The following is a 14,511-nucleotide window of genomic DNA, read 5'->3' on the forward strand; positions in this document are numbered from 1 at the left end:
AGTCCATATATGGTTTCCTATCAGTGCTCAGTAGTAACTGCATTGATATCTCGAACCATTTCCACATTACAAGTCAATAAAATTTGGCCCATTACAAGTCATCAAAATTTCTGAAAACTGTAAACAAGCTTTGTAGATATTGTCCCAAAGAGGCTACTTAGAAAATTTGAAATGAATCCGACCAGTAGTTTCATCTGAGATGTTTGAAGAAATTGCTATTGAAGACGATGATGATGATGTTGATGACTGATAATACAGCACTTCACAATAGCTCATGGCCTATTGGTGAGCTGAAATTGAGATAAATCACTTACCGAAAGTTAGGTGTAGAGAAAAATTCATTTGGAAGTCGACGCAAAAGCAGTTCTGGGTCTTTAAGGGTTAAAAAAAAAAACAAAACAAAACAAGAAAAGCAGTGTCCAGGGCTTTCAATAAAAAAAAAAAGCATCTGAAGCAAGGCTATTAATGTTAACAAAAACTAACGAAATGAAGAAAACTAGAATTGTAAAAACATTTTCGCTAACTGAAATAAATAAAAACTATAGTTAAAAGAAAAAAAAAAACGATAACTAACTGAAACTGTATTGTGTGCTTACAAAACTAACTAAAATGGATAAATATTATGGATAAAATTCCCTTAGTTTTCGTCTTTGTCAACATCGGATTGATATGAAATTGATTTATTTCTCTCAAGCAATTTTAGCTGCTGGCACCATATGATATTTAACGGTCCGTCACTTCTCGTCTCTTGTGGTTTAGAGTCAGTTTTTTGTCCCCACTCTACCTGGAAACATGGAGACTAAAGTTGGGAGAAAGCAGTAGAATCCTGTCTGGGATTTATTTAAATTCGACAACGAAGAAGAGAAAAGATATAAAAAACTAAAACTATACTAAAACTAAGCATTTAGAAAATAACAAAAACTAATAAAAACTAGCAAACCTGGTCTAAAAACTAATTAAAACTAACTGAATTTGAGACAAAAAAAGTCAAAACTAAATAAAACTAAACTATAATGAAAAATCCAAAACTATTATAACCTTGGTCTGAAGAAACGGTTCTAATCAAGGCAATTATTTCATGAATCATAAAACACGGGACATGATGTTAAACTGTCCATTGTGCCAATAGATGGTATGTACATGAGGTTTTCCTTGATGTTGAGAGGGGGTTAGGAGCCAAAACTTTTACTGTCTTGTAGGGATGTCCGATATTGGCTTTTTTGCCAAAAACTGATCTGCCGATATTGTCCAACGCTTAATTTCCAATTCCGACATCTACCGATACTGCTGCCGATATATGTGGGATATTAAACTAATTTTAGGTAACATCACATATCTCCTGTCATGGAATTAACACATCATGCCTAATTTTATTGTGATGCCCCATTGGATGCATTCTCAAATGCAGCAAGGCTTTCAAAATGTTAACACTGTCTGTGCAAAGAATACATACTTCAACTTAAGTTGTGGAAAAAATGCCATATTTATTTATTTTCTCTCCCTCCCTCCATGAGTCTATTACAGTGTGGCAACTCTACTGTACAGTTTTGAAAACTGCACATTTCTTTCAGCTACAAACAATGCTTCATTTACGCGTCGGTAAATGCCAGCGAAATCAAGGCATTATTTTATCGGTTTTAATGATAGGCAAAAAAAACGATAACGATATTCACCGATATTACATTTTTATGCCAATATCAGGCCGATAATATCGGTGGGCAGATATTATCGGACATCCCTACTTTCTTGGGTCTCAGGGGGATACGTAAAAAAACTTTGCTGATCCTGAGATGATTAAAGTTTTTCACACTGGACGTTAGGATCACAAATTAAAGGTAGTGTGTAATGTGAAGGATCAGGGCTTAACAAATTTACACATGAAGTTAAGTTGCCTAAGTGCAATATCCGCCTAATATCATTTCCAAACCTCCTGCTGACTACTTTAATTCCTATTCTCGAATTGCTTGTGACTGAATTCCAGTGTGTAAATTCATCCGTCAGGCGTAGCTGGGTGTTGCGTCGCCGTCTGGCTGCTGATCCTGAGGAGAGTGAGAGGTGATGAGAGCAGCTCCGCCATCCCATACAGTAGACATGGAACACATTCTGGGCCGCAGGTCAGCACGATCCCCCAGAACTCCTGGCTCTGACCTCTCCTGCACCTCAGAGGGGAGGAGATCCGCCGCCATGAGCTGCTCTTTTGTTCTACGGCTTTAATCCGACTTCAGCCAAATAAGCACAACACCGTTTTTCTTACCTTGAACTGTTGAAATTCAGGCCCTGAGGGAGAAGCACAGCCTCCAGAATTTAAGGGATAAGTTTATATGAGAACTATAATTTTTATTTCTTCACAGCCCTCAGGCTTTATTGCTGCAGTTTTGGATGCCATTTCTGTCGGCAGTGTTTTAGTGTTTGGCATCAAAACAAAATAAAATCCACCTCAAACAGGACCTTTTGGATCTTACACCTCCTTTTCAGCCTGAATGCCAGGTTATTGTTCCAAAACAGATCATGAAAAAGAGATTATATTCATCATTTCCAGCTCTTTTCTCAACTATTTTTTTCATAAATTAGAATTATGCTTTTGTGATAGGTTTTCAACCACATTAAGTCATAATTGGAATATACAAATCTAACCTGGCTATGACTGTGGTTTACATTTAACTTTTATTTTTGTGGTTTGATTATGTAAAGTTTTCTAGAGTTAACACCCTTTATGGAGAAATGCCTCCAAATTTAGACCTACTGGTGTTCCAAAGTTTTATCATCTTGTCCTGTCATGATGACGCACACATTCTGCGCTGGCAGAAGAATATGCAGTGCAGTCTAGTCAACCCAAACTGTTCCAGTGGGCTATTCTGATGGGCTCTACCAGCCTTTAAAACCTTGAAGGAATAGTTCACCACTTGTTTTTAATTAATTCATTTGTCATGAGTTCGATAAGTGGGCAAAACAGTTTGTACTGCAGTGCACTGATTGCCTTGTTCTCGCAGCCCTTCTGTTAGCTTAGCTTAGCCTAGCTTAGCTTAGCCTAGTTTAGCATAATCGCTTCATTCCTATGGTCAGACATAGCCAGGCTTTTATATGTGATCTGTAGTATTTTATGAGTGATTTTGTGAAATTCAGTTCTCCCTAATCATTACTTTAGTCTGGTGGGGTCAATATGATCACAAATTGAGGCTCAAATCATGGCGATGTGACTTACTGCAGGAATAAAATCTTGGGAAATAAAAACTAATGCAAAGCTAAAACGGTAAAGCAAAGCTAATTTAGCGCATGCATCCCTTCCAACAAAAAGATTTTCATACTTCTGTCAACACAACAGTCCCAAGGAGACTCGGATTTCACAAAATCACTGACAAAAGACAACAAATCACCTTTAAAAAACTGGCTACATGTGACCATGGAAATGCAGTGACTATGCTAAGCTAAGCTAACAGAAGGGCTGTGAGAACCGAATAAATGTTTCTCATGTAAACCTTTATTCGGGTTTATTTCCATGTAAACAGAAGAGAAAGTACTTTAGTTCTGGATTCATTTCTTCTGGAAAAATAAATCTGATTTAATCATGTAACCATACCCAGTGACAGTCTTGTATATCTGAGACAAGACTTCAAGCTTTGGTAGAAAAGAACAAACTATTTAATGTAATATCAGTCAGTAATAGAGCTCTGAAATTTGTATTTTGGGTGAAACTACTGTATATTGATGCCGCTTCAAATGGGATCATATTTCTCTCATAAAGGGTAAATGGATAGAAATGTAATTAAAACTGGGGTGAATATTATTATTATATTGTTGGTATTTATTTTCATAATTTGCTTCAGCTGTATATGGTCGGACAGGTTGTTCAAACAAGTTTCATGTAATTACAAGAACATGAATTTTGACAAGTGTGAATTAACATTGCCTTCTGTATTTACGAAACATTTCTGCTAAAACCTACAAAGGGTCTGTGGCTTTACCAAGCTGTGGGTTTAATGATGTAAACACAGCTGTAATCATTGTCTCTGATACCGAGCGGCGTTTTAAAGAGACTTCACTTCTGAAACCTAGAGCCACAGACGACTGACGGTGACTCCAGTGTGGGTTTCCATCGATACCTGGAAAGAACAGATAACCTGCAGCAGAAGAGGCTGTTTGCTTTGAGCTAAAAGTGAACCAACAGATGGAGAGTGTTATTTCTGCTGATGGATGGAGATGTTTGTTCTCCAGAGTGGAAGGAGGAGGAGATAAAACATGACTGTCTGTCTCTGAGCACTTTCACCTCCAGCTTTGAAATGTTCAGAATGAGAACAGTTGAGTGAATGTATTATTTTAATTGTACTTTACACTGTATTCACCTTAAATTTTATATTGCACAGTGACAAAATATTTCTTTTTTTATACAATTAACCCTAAAAGACCTGGGAGCGTTGTCATGTCTGACCTGTACTTTGCTTATTACCCTGCCCCCCCGAACGGGAGGCAAGGGGTATTGTTTTTAGTTCGGTTTGTTTGTTTGTTTCTTTGGTTGTTTACACTCCAGCAGCAAAACTAGAACCTGAATTCATACCAAATTGGGTTTATAGATTGCCAGTAACCCAGAATAGAGCTGATTGCATTTTGGGAACAGTAGGTCAAAGTTCAAATTTTTTGTGAATTTTTAAAATAGTTTTTTTCCCCCATTTACTTATAACAGGCGAAATTTTAAATGTATGTAGCAGCAAAACCATTGGTTGAATTCATACCAAATTGGGTTTATAGATCGCCAGTGACCCAGAATAGACGTGATTACATTTTGGGAAAAGTAGGTCAGGGTTTAAATTTTTTATAAATATTTTAATAATTTTTTTTCTCCCATTTACTTATAATGGATGAAATTTCAAATGTCTGTAAAAACATACATTTTGTTTCAATTTACTTCAAACTTGGCACATATATAGAGGAAATTGATATACTGACATCAGCACACCCATAGACATGATGACATCAGCTGGATCGATGCCAAAATAAGCTACGATACATGATTGGGGTGGAGTTTGTTGTGCGTGGCACCACTTGTTTTATTTAGTTTTTCTGCTCTATAGTATCAGTCGACATCATGTTTTGATTCAGGACAACAGCAAGGTTCATCTGGTTCATTTAAAGTTACAATTTTATACAAGCTTAGTTTGAGAATGAACACATTCACCTAAAAAGTGTTCAAAAAAACTGCAATAAAAATACTGTGTTTTATAGAACCTTTTACAAGTGGACATATTTACTGTGAAGCCTCTGAATGAGCAAATAGAACATATGACATATATGTTACCACTGGTGAAGTGAGAAACTCCATTTTATCAGAGTTTTTACAGAATATTTGAAAGATTAATGGTTCAAAAGTTACTGAATATTTTTTTGAGAAAAAGCTATTACAGCCACAGATGATGTTCTCGGTCTTGGAGGGTTAATTGTGCAAGAATAAGTGTCAGGAACAGTTTCATTATTTGATGAATTTTTGGTCAGTGGAGGTAATTATCAATATCACACCTATGAGTTCTGCCTTTAAGTTTACTGTAACTGTATAATGTATTTAACGATCCATTTGTCGAATACTACATAGGTAAATTCTATTTTACTGTTTAATATTGAAAAAAATATATTAATATTGCATTTCCTGCGATGATGGGGTTAATTGTAACTGCTGCAGATATACTTATAGCACACTTATTAGATTATTGGATAAATCTAATAAGTGTAATAAGTAATTATTGGATTAAGCAGGTATTCAGTGTGCAGTGACTGTGTGTTTATTGTCACCTGAACTGTAGCAGATAAAAATACACCAGGATAACCACATACTGTCACATCAGCAGCTCAGTGTACTTCATTAACAGCTAAACCGAATAAATTATTACAGATACAAGGAAATAAAGTTAATATTGGAAATGAACAAAACTGAAATTAAAACACATAAAAGAGTGGAGGGAATCTTTACCAGCTCTATACACTGAACTTTTATTTATATTGTCTTATATAAATTAAAGAGTTCACACTGAGGACTTGATAAAATGACATAAAAAAACAGAATACTAGACATACTGTGGAAATATTCCACTACCAAACTATTGATATGGACACTGATGTGTATTTACTGCAGTAGGAACTCATAAATTGACTGTAACCTACTCATGCTTCAGAATTTGATGTCGTCTGTAGTTTATAAAGAGTTTAATCCAGTTTCAGTTCTTTTATGTAATTTATATGGAATGTCCATGTAAAATGCTGTCGTTATTGCATTTTATTAATATGAGGGCAAGTCTACTGCTACTACTACTATTCACACCCACTCATTGTCCTTCAGTCCATTATCTTTTTTTTTTTTTTTGTTCTTTGTCAAATGAGTCAGGATAAAGAAACACAAACAATCAACATGTCTGCTATTGTTCTAGTGTGCGGCACCGTTGGCAGATTTAGCTTTTTTCAATGTGGGTCAAAGTATTCAAGACAAATGCAACAATATGAAAAATATATTGACATGTGTGAATTAACTGTACAAAAAATATCTATATTTGTGAAGCTATTTGATCATTTCCTTGAGGAGTTGACAGTCTGTTGGTTTATAAAATGTCAGAATATCACTCAAAATGTCATCAACAATTTCCAAAACGTCTTCTTTCTGTTTTGTTTTGACTAACTATCAGTCCTGTTGTAGATTTCTGGGCCTTAACAATAGATTAGCGGAAGTGAGAGTGTCACCAAAAAGATAAATGTTGTGCAATAAAAAAATGTCATAAAATATTGTAATAGAGTAGGAGTATTGCAGCACAAAATGGAATTTGTCAACTCAAACGTCAGCTGTTAGCAGATCACTGGTCTATAAGTGAAAGGTCTCCAGAATGAAAGTGATGAAACTTTGCCTAGTTTGAGTCACTAATGAACAGTGTTGACTTAAACTACATGTAGTTGAACTCAAGTTCAAGAAGTTCAACTACATTTTGCTGTAACTTGCTGGTAGTTAAACCATATTTATATTTTGTGCGTCAAGTAGTTCAAGTACTTTTTGGGTAATTTTTTGTAGTTTAACAACTCAATTTGCAAACTACAATTTTGGGCAACAACATAAAATTAAGGTTTTTTTTTTTTTTTTTTTTTTCAGATTTATTTTCTAATATAAATTGTATTTCACCACTGAACGGAAGACCGTTCCTTTTTCTTTCATCCTGAATTGCTTTGAAGGTATGATCATGTCATAACATGACAGCTAAAACTGCCTCTGATTGGCTTGCCCTGGCAGCACTTGAATGCTGGGTTAGGGTTAGATGATGTGCAATTATACGAAAGTCGCGTGGTCATCACAACCATGGACAACCCTCCCACCAGTGCCATCCACCCTCGATAGTGACGTGCCACCCCAACCATGGCCATATTTTGTTTCATATACACCACATGAACATTCTCAATTTAATGCTGAAAATAAAAAGTAGTTGTTAAAACTACTTTTTCTAGCCACAGTACAAACTACATTTCTTCAGGGGTAGAAATATAGTTTGTTGGAACTACTGCCATGTTGAACTACTACAAGCTACACTTGCAAAGTAGCTTCCCCAACACTATAATGAAGACATTACAATACATTCACTTTTCTGATTCTTTCTAGTGGAAGATTTATATAAATCTATTGTATAAATGTACATAAACCAATATATGTGCATAATGGCACTTTTGTCATTTGTTGTCCAATTGATCTCATTCTAGTATATACGATTTAGCACATTTAATATCTCAGGATGTTAAAAAAAAAAAAGACCAGAACTGTTTGCAAAGATCAGCCGTGACTGCTGCTTTGTTTGCGTCACTGGTGAAGCTCTAATGTTTCCACCTGACAGGAGTGAAGGTGTGCTTTGTTTCCTGTGTCTGTGGAGATCAGGTTTTACCAAGTAAATGCACTGTATGCAAATGGGATGTAACTTTTGGAGTGTGGTCGTTTTTATGTGCATGAGGAGAAAGCTGTTCAGCCTCTTGTGTGTTGGGGTTATTTGTTTTAGAGCGTCTGAGTGTCAAGGTTGTGTTCAGGTCACCAGTGTCCGTCCTAACGCGGTCATTTTGTTTTACAAGCCCGAGCATGTGCGCGAAAGGGAAAGGGGGGGGTCCACGGCATGCGTCCATTTCCCAGAATACCCCCTTTTGTCTGACGTGCCACCGAGTTAGACTTATCAACACACCCGAGTGAATTGTGAGGAGTGCGTTACCGTAGCAACGGCAGTGTTTAATATGTGTGAGGGTTTTGGGAGGGGTGGGTGAAGACAAAAAACACAGTTTGTGGGAAAGAGACGGTTTTATGACGAGGTAGCAGGTTCATCTTATCAGTGTATCATAATGGCGACGATAGCTGGTAGTTTTTCTGTCTTTTTACAGATTTGTGTTTTATTTTACAGCGTGTCTGACAGAACAGATACTCCTCTGTTTTAATAGATACAGCTGTCTACACACAGGCCCCATAATGGCTCAGATTTCACTCCTCAGAGCATCATGGGATGGTTCAAGGCTAATTATTCTACCTGTTCTTGGAGTACAACTGTAGCAACACTGTAATAGAGACAAGAAAGGAATAACGATCAGAATGTAGAAAAGAGTCTTTTTACATGAATTTAGGGAGTTCCATGAAGCGTTCCGTGACTACATTGCAAATACATTTACGTTTAATCTTTTACTGTAATAAGGGCCTCAACAGCAGGGGGGCCAAAATACACTTAAAACTACAAAAACCACCAACGAATCAACACTATGTTTCCACAGATTGTATCACTCACTGAATAAAATATAAAACTCATTGTTTACACAGATCTGTTATTTTCACTGTCAGTCATGAGTGTTTTAGAATGTTCATGAAAGTTACTGCATTAGCTGAGAGTTTACATTACAGATCTGTTAGCTTAGCTCTGTTTTCAGTAAAAAATTTTCACAACTAGAAGCACTCGGAGAGCGCAGACCTCCGCCAAGGCTGATCAGTGGCCCCCCCCCGTGGGCCCCCCCACGCCAAGGAGGTTATGTTTTTGCCAGGGTTTGTTTGTCTGTCTGTCTGTCTGTCTGTCTGTTTGTCTGTCCGTTAGTGTGCAACATAACTCAAAAGGTTATGGACAGATTTTGATGAAATCCCCCCCCCCCCCCCCCCCCCCCCGATCACCACCAAAATTTAATCATTTCTTCCTTATCCCATTTCCAACAAACCCTGAAAATTTCATCAAAATCTGTCCATAACTTTTTGAGTTATGTTGCACACTAATGGACAGACAAACAAACAAACAAACAAACAGACAAACAAACCCTGGCAAAAACATAACCTCCTTGGCGGAGGTAATAAAACTACAAATCACCTCTGTTTTCTGTACGGTTTGTGTTGTCAGTAGATGTACTAAAGATCTGTTTGGAACCGTGGATCAAAAAACAGTGAACTTAGCAATGATCAAAAACATCACATAATAGCTTCATACCTTCATAAGCCTTTTAATCAAACTCAGTCGTCGTCAGAAGAAATGCTGTGATTTTAGTATCGAACCCCGTTCTTTTTATTTACATCTGTGTTTAGTGAAAACCGTTCATCACTTATTTGACTCTAAAAGTTGTTTCTTGGTGGTTGTTGTAGTTGTTTCTTCACATATCATCTCATGTTCTGACGCTTTGGACAAAGGCCCCGTGACATTAGTTTAATTCACCATGGTCATAAAATAAGTCAGAAGACTAAGTGATGTATGTACATTACATTTGGTGACATATAACATTAGCCTTAACATTAGTAAAACGAATATGATATCATTAACAAGTGGTATTATGTTAAATAAAAATTTATTTTATGATGTTGGAAATGTGATATACAAAAGGCAATCTACAAAAGTGTCATAGTCAGGTGTAGATATTTTTAATTATCTCAATAACAGTACTCACCAGTGAATACTGTAATGAGGTTTTCTTTACCTGGTTTTAATGGACGTTTTCAGAACTTTTCAGCTTAATTTTCTGTTCACACTAACACAGATATTTTTTTAATGGTTATTTTCTTCCTGCTTTTCAATAAAATTCTGTCAACAGAACCTTTGTTTTACAAAATATCTTTGTCCAACACAACAAATGACTACAAACCAGTACAAATGCTTGGACAAACCGTTGTTTGTGTTGGATGTCAAACTGTGGACACTGTGGCTAATATTGGACATAAAAATCTGGCATGGAGGTGGGTGGACAGCAACAAGTTCAGTTCTTAACTTAAGTTATTTACTTACGCAAGTCTGGTCTGTCTCCCAAAGGTGTCCATGCTGACCTCGATTTACTGCAGGTCATACTCTGATTTCTACACCTGGATTTGATGTTTCAGGTGCACTGTTATTACACACAGACTCAATAGAAATGAGCAAAATGGGTTGAGACGCCGTTGTTTTCCTTCTCCACACAGATAAAAATCTACACTTTGGAAAGCATTTTTAAAAATCAAATTTTGGCGAGAAGAAAGAAAAAAAAACTCTTTACGTGTGGATGAGAGGCCCATAAATTGAGAGGAAAAAAAATGTTTGCATAATATTCACATCAGTGCAGATGGGGCCTAAAACATTTACAGTTTAAACAGTTATGTTAATTGGTATGACCTTTAACAGAGGAATATTACATTTCAGACATAACTTTCCAATACTGAAGACTGACATGAAAGCCTTAAAAGATGAACAAGCGTTTGATAAAACATAAAAAGTCAAAATATACAAGGCTGTGAACTTTAACGCTGAATGAGTTAGTTCAATTACCACTCCCAGACTCTGTTAGCCGCAACGCTAACAGCAGGAAATTAGCTAAATATAATGTTCCAAGTGATGGTAAGAGGATAAAACTACAGTGTTGCATACGTACTGTATATCCGGCAGAGTCCTGAAGGGCTGTGGTGAGTAACACTGGTGATATATGAAGACTGAAAAAGACATTTTGAGAAGAGGCACATTACATTTCCACCTGTCTATGAAGCCAGCTACAACTATTAGCTTAGCTTAGCATAAGGGAAACGACTTTTCTGGTTTAAAAAAAAAAATCAAATAGAAAAAAAATGCTGTATTTTTGAAATGACTTTAACTTTATATGTAAAAACAAACAAACAAAAACCTCAACAGCATCTTTAAAAACTGTTGTAACATCTCATCCAGTCTGAATATATAAATAGCTAGCTCTGTCAAAAGCTAACCGTTAGCCTGATAATATGCTACTGCTCTCATCAAGTTTCAGTTTCCTAGCAGCTTTCCACAAAGAATAAGTGATAAAAATCGTAAACTACATCCTGAATGTCTCCAGAATATTAACCCTTTCATTCATAGTGGTCACTACAGTGGACAGTTACTCTACAGCTTTAATCTTGTATATTCATGGGTTTTGTTGTTTTAGTTCCATATCAACCAACACAGTGGACACTTATGCATCATCTCATAAAATCCAATTCATACCATTATCGTAACTTTGCTGTTCTTGATTGGTTCTTGAGTGGAAATCAATTGTTAATATTTATTTTTTGCATATTATCTCCATGAAGTGAGTAATAACTAGTATTAGAATATGTTAAAATGTGAGAAAACATCAGATTAGCTGCATTAAACATGGTTTCATTTCACTGTTTTCATATCACTTTATGATATTGGGTTTTAAATACATGTTTCTTTGCTTCAAGAATAAAATTCATGGTGGAGCTGAGTGGACATTTTTGTAACTCCATGAAAAACAGGTTGATTTAAAAAAAAAAAAAAATTCAATCACATTGTTTTTTTTCATGCCTAAAGAGGAATAAAAACACTCAGAAAAAAAAATCTTGATGAAGGTTCTCATAATTCATGCATGAAAGGGTTAAATTCCTTATATTCAGATTCAAAAATAAAACTTGGAGCTCTCATGTTAATGTCTGTTAAAATGTGTGAGTGAAGGTGAACTTGAACGAATGTCCACTGGTTATTTGACCCTGTATGTATCAATGACACCACAAACAGTTGCCTTCACTTTGTTTCCCCCTTGTTTTTCTTTGCTAATCTCCTACTTTGGCAATCGAAAAGAGATTGAAATGTCGGGAGAAGGGGAGGGAGACAGTGCAGTAGTAGATTTTTTTTTCCTTTGGGGGGGGGGGGGTATCGTCTTTCATTCCCCTTCAGGGAAGACCACATGACCTGGCATAACAGAAAAAGGAGGCGAGGAAAGAAAAAAGAGGGAGAGGAGGAGAGATGTCGGGCCCCGCTGCTCTGAGCCCTTCAATGAAAACCACATGTAGGACAGAGGGAGGGGGGTGAGGTGTGTGTTTGAGGAGTAATGACTAAAACCCTGCCTCCAAAAGAGAGAGAGAGAGAGTGAGAGAGAGAGAGAAAGAGGGAGTCACTCTGAGCTCTGCTGACATTCCCAACAAGCATTGCAGGGGAGAAAACTGAGTGTGAGATACAGAAACACAGAGTGAGTCAGTGAGTGAGGCGTCTTTAAAAGTACCACACTCTCACACACACTGTCAGGACGTAACACAAGAGAAAGCCCAGACGAAAAGAAACAAAGAAGAAAGTAGTTATCAGCAGCTGGTGTGATCTGTTTTTGTTTCACACAGAAGGAGACACAAGAAGAAGAAGAAGAAAAGAAAAGAGGCCAACATGTCCAACGCTCTGCTGAGGAGAAAGTCTAGCAAACAAGGTTTGCAGAACCTGCAGAGGTATGTGATCAGTGCTTTCTGTTTGTTTCTGATAAAAACATAAAGAGAAGCAGCTCTGGGTTGTATTACAACATACAGAAACAGTATTTCACTGACAGCTGCAGGTACACATGATGGGAAACTGGACTGTCTTTGTGTGTGTTTTCATATGTTGTGTGATAATCACTGTAGTCTGTCAGAATGGGAACAGTGGGATTACTGGGAGTATTTTGGGTCACGCTGGGTTTTTGGGGGGATTTAGAGGGTTTGAATCGACTTATTTCTACTCATTTTAATTAATCATAACAAAAGAACAATATTTCAAATGTGTTTGCTCAATAATCATTATTGTTCTGCTTGGAAATAACAGTCACAGCACATTTAGTTGATGAAATGTGAGTGAAATCAGGCAGAGAAGTGAGACTTAATTTTCCTAATATTGTAAACTGGACTCAGAGTCAGCACTAACTGGTAGTTTGAAGGCAGGCGGTGAAAAGTCGGACGCCCCGAGGCTTCTCTGTTTCACCGAGAAGGGAAATGGTGTCAGTGACCTATGTCAGAGGTGAAAGGTCATCCGGGACAGTCTTTTGTTTTTTGGGTTTTGGTGTGTCCTGTCTTTTTTTTTTCCACTTTGACTTCCCAGTGTTTTGTGTTTGGGGAGATAATCTCATACTGTACATCATGAGCATTTAAGGGCTAGATTAAAGGATGTTAAATCTGCTTCGTACCACCTGGTGTGAAACCCAGACAGTCTGTATGTGGTGTTGCATCCTCACTGGAAAAAGGGAGAAAGGCCGGTTATGACAGAATGACTCTTGTAATGTTGCAGTCAGTCGTCTCTAATCTGTGAACAAATCAACTGCATTTGACTCTCTGTTGTTTTCAGTGTCTACAAGGAACAGAATCACATTAATGCATTTTCTGTTTAATAGTTTGGCAAGTGATTTTGGGTAGAAGATTAATTTTCGATCTGTCACATGACGGTCCTGTTTGTTCTTTTCTTTTAATCCTCAGTTGTATTTGTCCTTCACCTTTTCAGATCATTTCTCTTTATATAAAAAAGATTATATGAACATGGTTTTGAGGTGGATTTCGGGTTTTTTTAACTTACTCATAAAAGATGTTGCAAGGTGACACATTTCCAGTCAGGGTGATTCATCAGACAATTAATAAATGTAAATTCGAAAGATGTCTTTGTGCAACTGGTGACGTTTTATTCTTTTTCTTAAGAAGGTTGAGTGTGGATTTGTCACGGTGCCCTGATGCCTGCGGGTGTTTGCTTAGTGGGTCTGGAGGTGTCAGTGTAAACCTCTGAGTCACAGTGAGAACAGAAGTGTCGCTTTGTGTATGTGAAGTAGAAAACGGCGTCTTGCTCTGATTCAGTCCACTCAGCAGATGGCATCAGTCTGAGGGGATGACATCACTGCACAAACACTGCAATACGTCGACATCTCTGCGAAAACTGCTTTACATCCATCATCCCGTCTGTGATTCACTCTGTTAGGCTGTTAGGGAGTTTGGTTTGTATTAAGAGTCGACTCAGTCCGGGTGTTGTCTGGACTCTTTTGTTGTAAAGTTGAAGTTGCTGTAAATGTTTGGTTCCTGCTTGTTTGTTGTATTGTTATATGGCAGTTCAGGTTGTGTTTTGACTTTAGTATTTGGAGTATTTTAAAGGGTTTTTATTATGAGACGGAGAGCTACTTTTTTACAGCAGCTTTTGGTGATATCATGTCATCTGTGAATGGTTTTGAGCAGTTTTAATGAATAAAAAAGTCAGTTTTAGTGTCTTAATCTGCATTTTGGTTTGGTAAGACTTTGTTTATGTTCACAGTCAACATTCAGACAATTATTTCCTATAATTTTAT

The 14,511-nt window shown here is 36.9% G+C and overlaps 1 protein-coding gene across 4 annotated transcripts in view; it reads left to right on the top strand.

Moving 5' to 3' along the window:
* The first annotated feature begins 12,276 nt into the window (after positions 1-12,276).
* The window catches only part of lsp1a (lymphocyte specific protein 1 a), a 49,306-nt gene continuing 47,071 nt past the window's right edge, over positions 12,277-14,511 (top strand). Inside the window, exons 1-2 of one of the 4 annotated variants that reach the window (XM_030137309.1) lie at positions 12,280-12,428; positions 12,566-12,667. In XM_030137309.1, the coding sequence (XP_029993169.1) occupies positions 12,609-12,667 (59 nt within the window). In that variant the 5' untranslated portion in view covers positions 12,280-12,428; positions 12,566-12,608. Of the gene's footprint in view, positions 12,668-14,511 lie in introns of all 4 variants that reach the window. The other 3 variants (XM_030137307.1, XM_030137306.1, XM_030137310.1) reach the window with 3 other exon arrangements.

This window comes from Sphaeramia orbicularis, chromosome 6 (genome assembly GCF_902148855.1).
Source record: "Sphaeramia orbicularis chromosome 6, fSphaOr1.1, whole genome shotgun sequence".
In the NCBI taxonomy this organism is placed as follows: Eukaryota; Metazoa; Chordata; class Actinopteri; order Kurtiformes; family Apogonidae; genus Sphaeramia; species Sphaeramia orbicularis.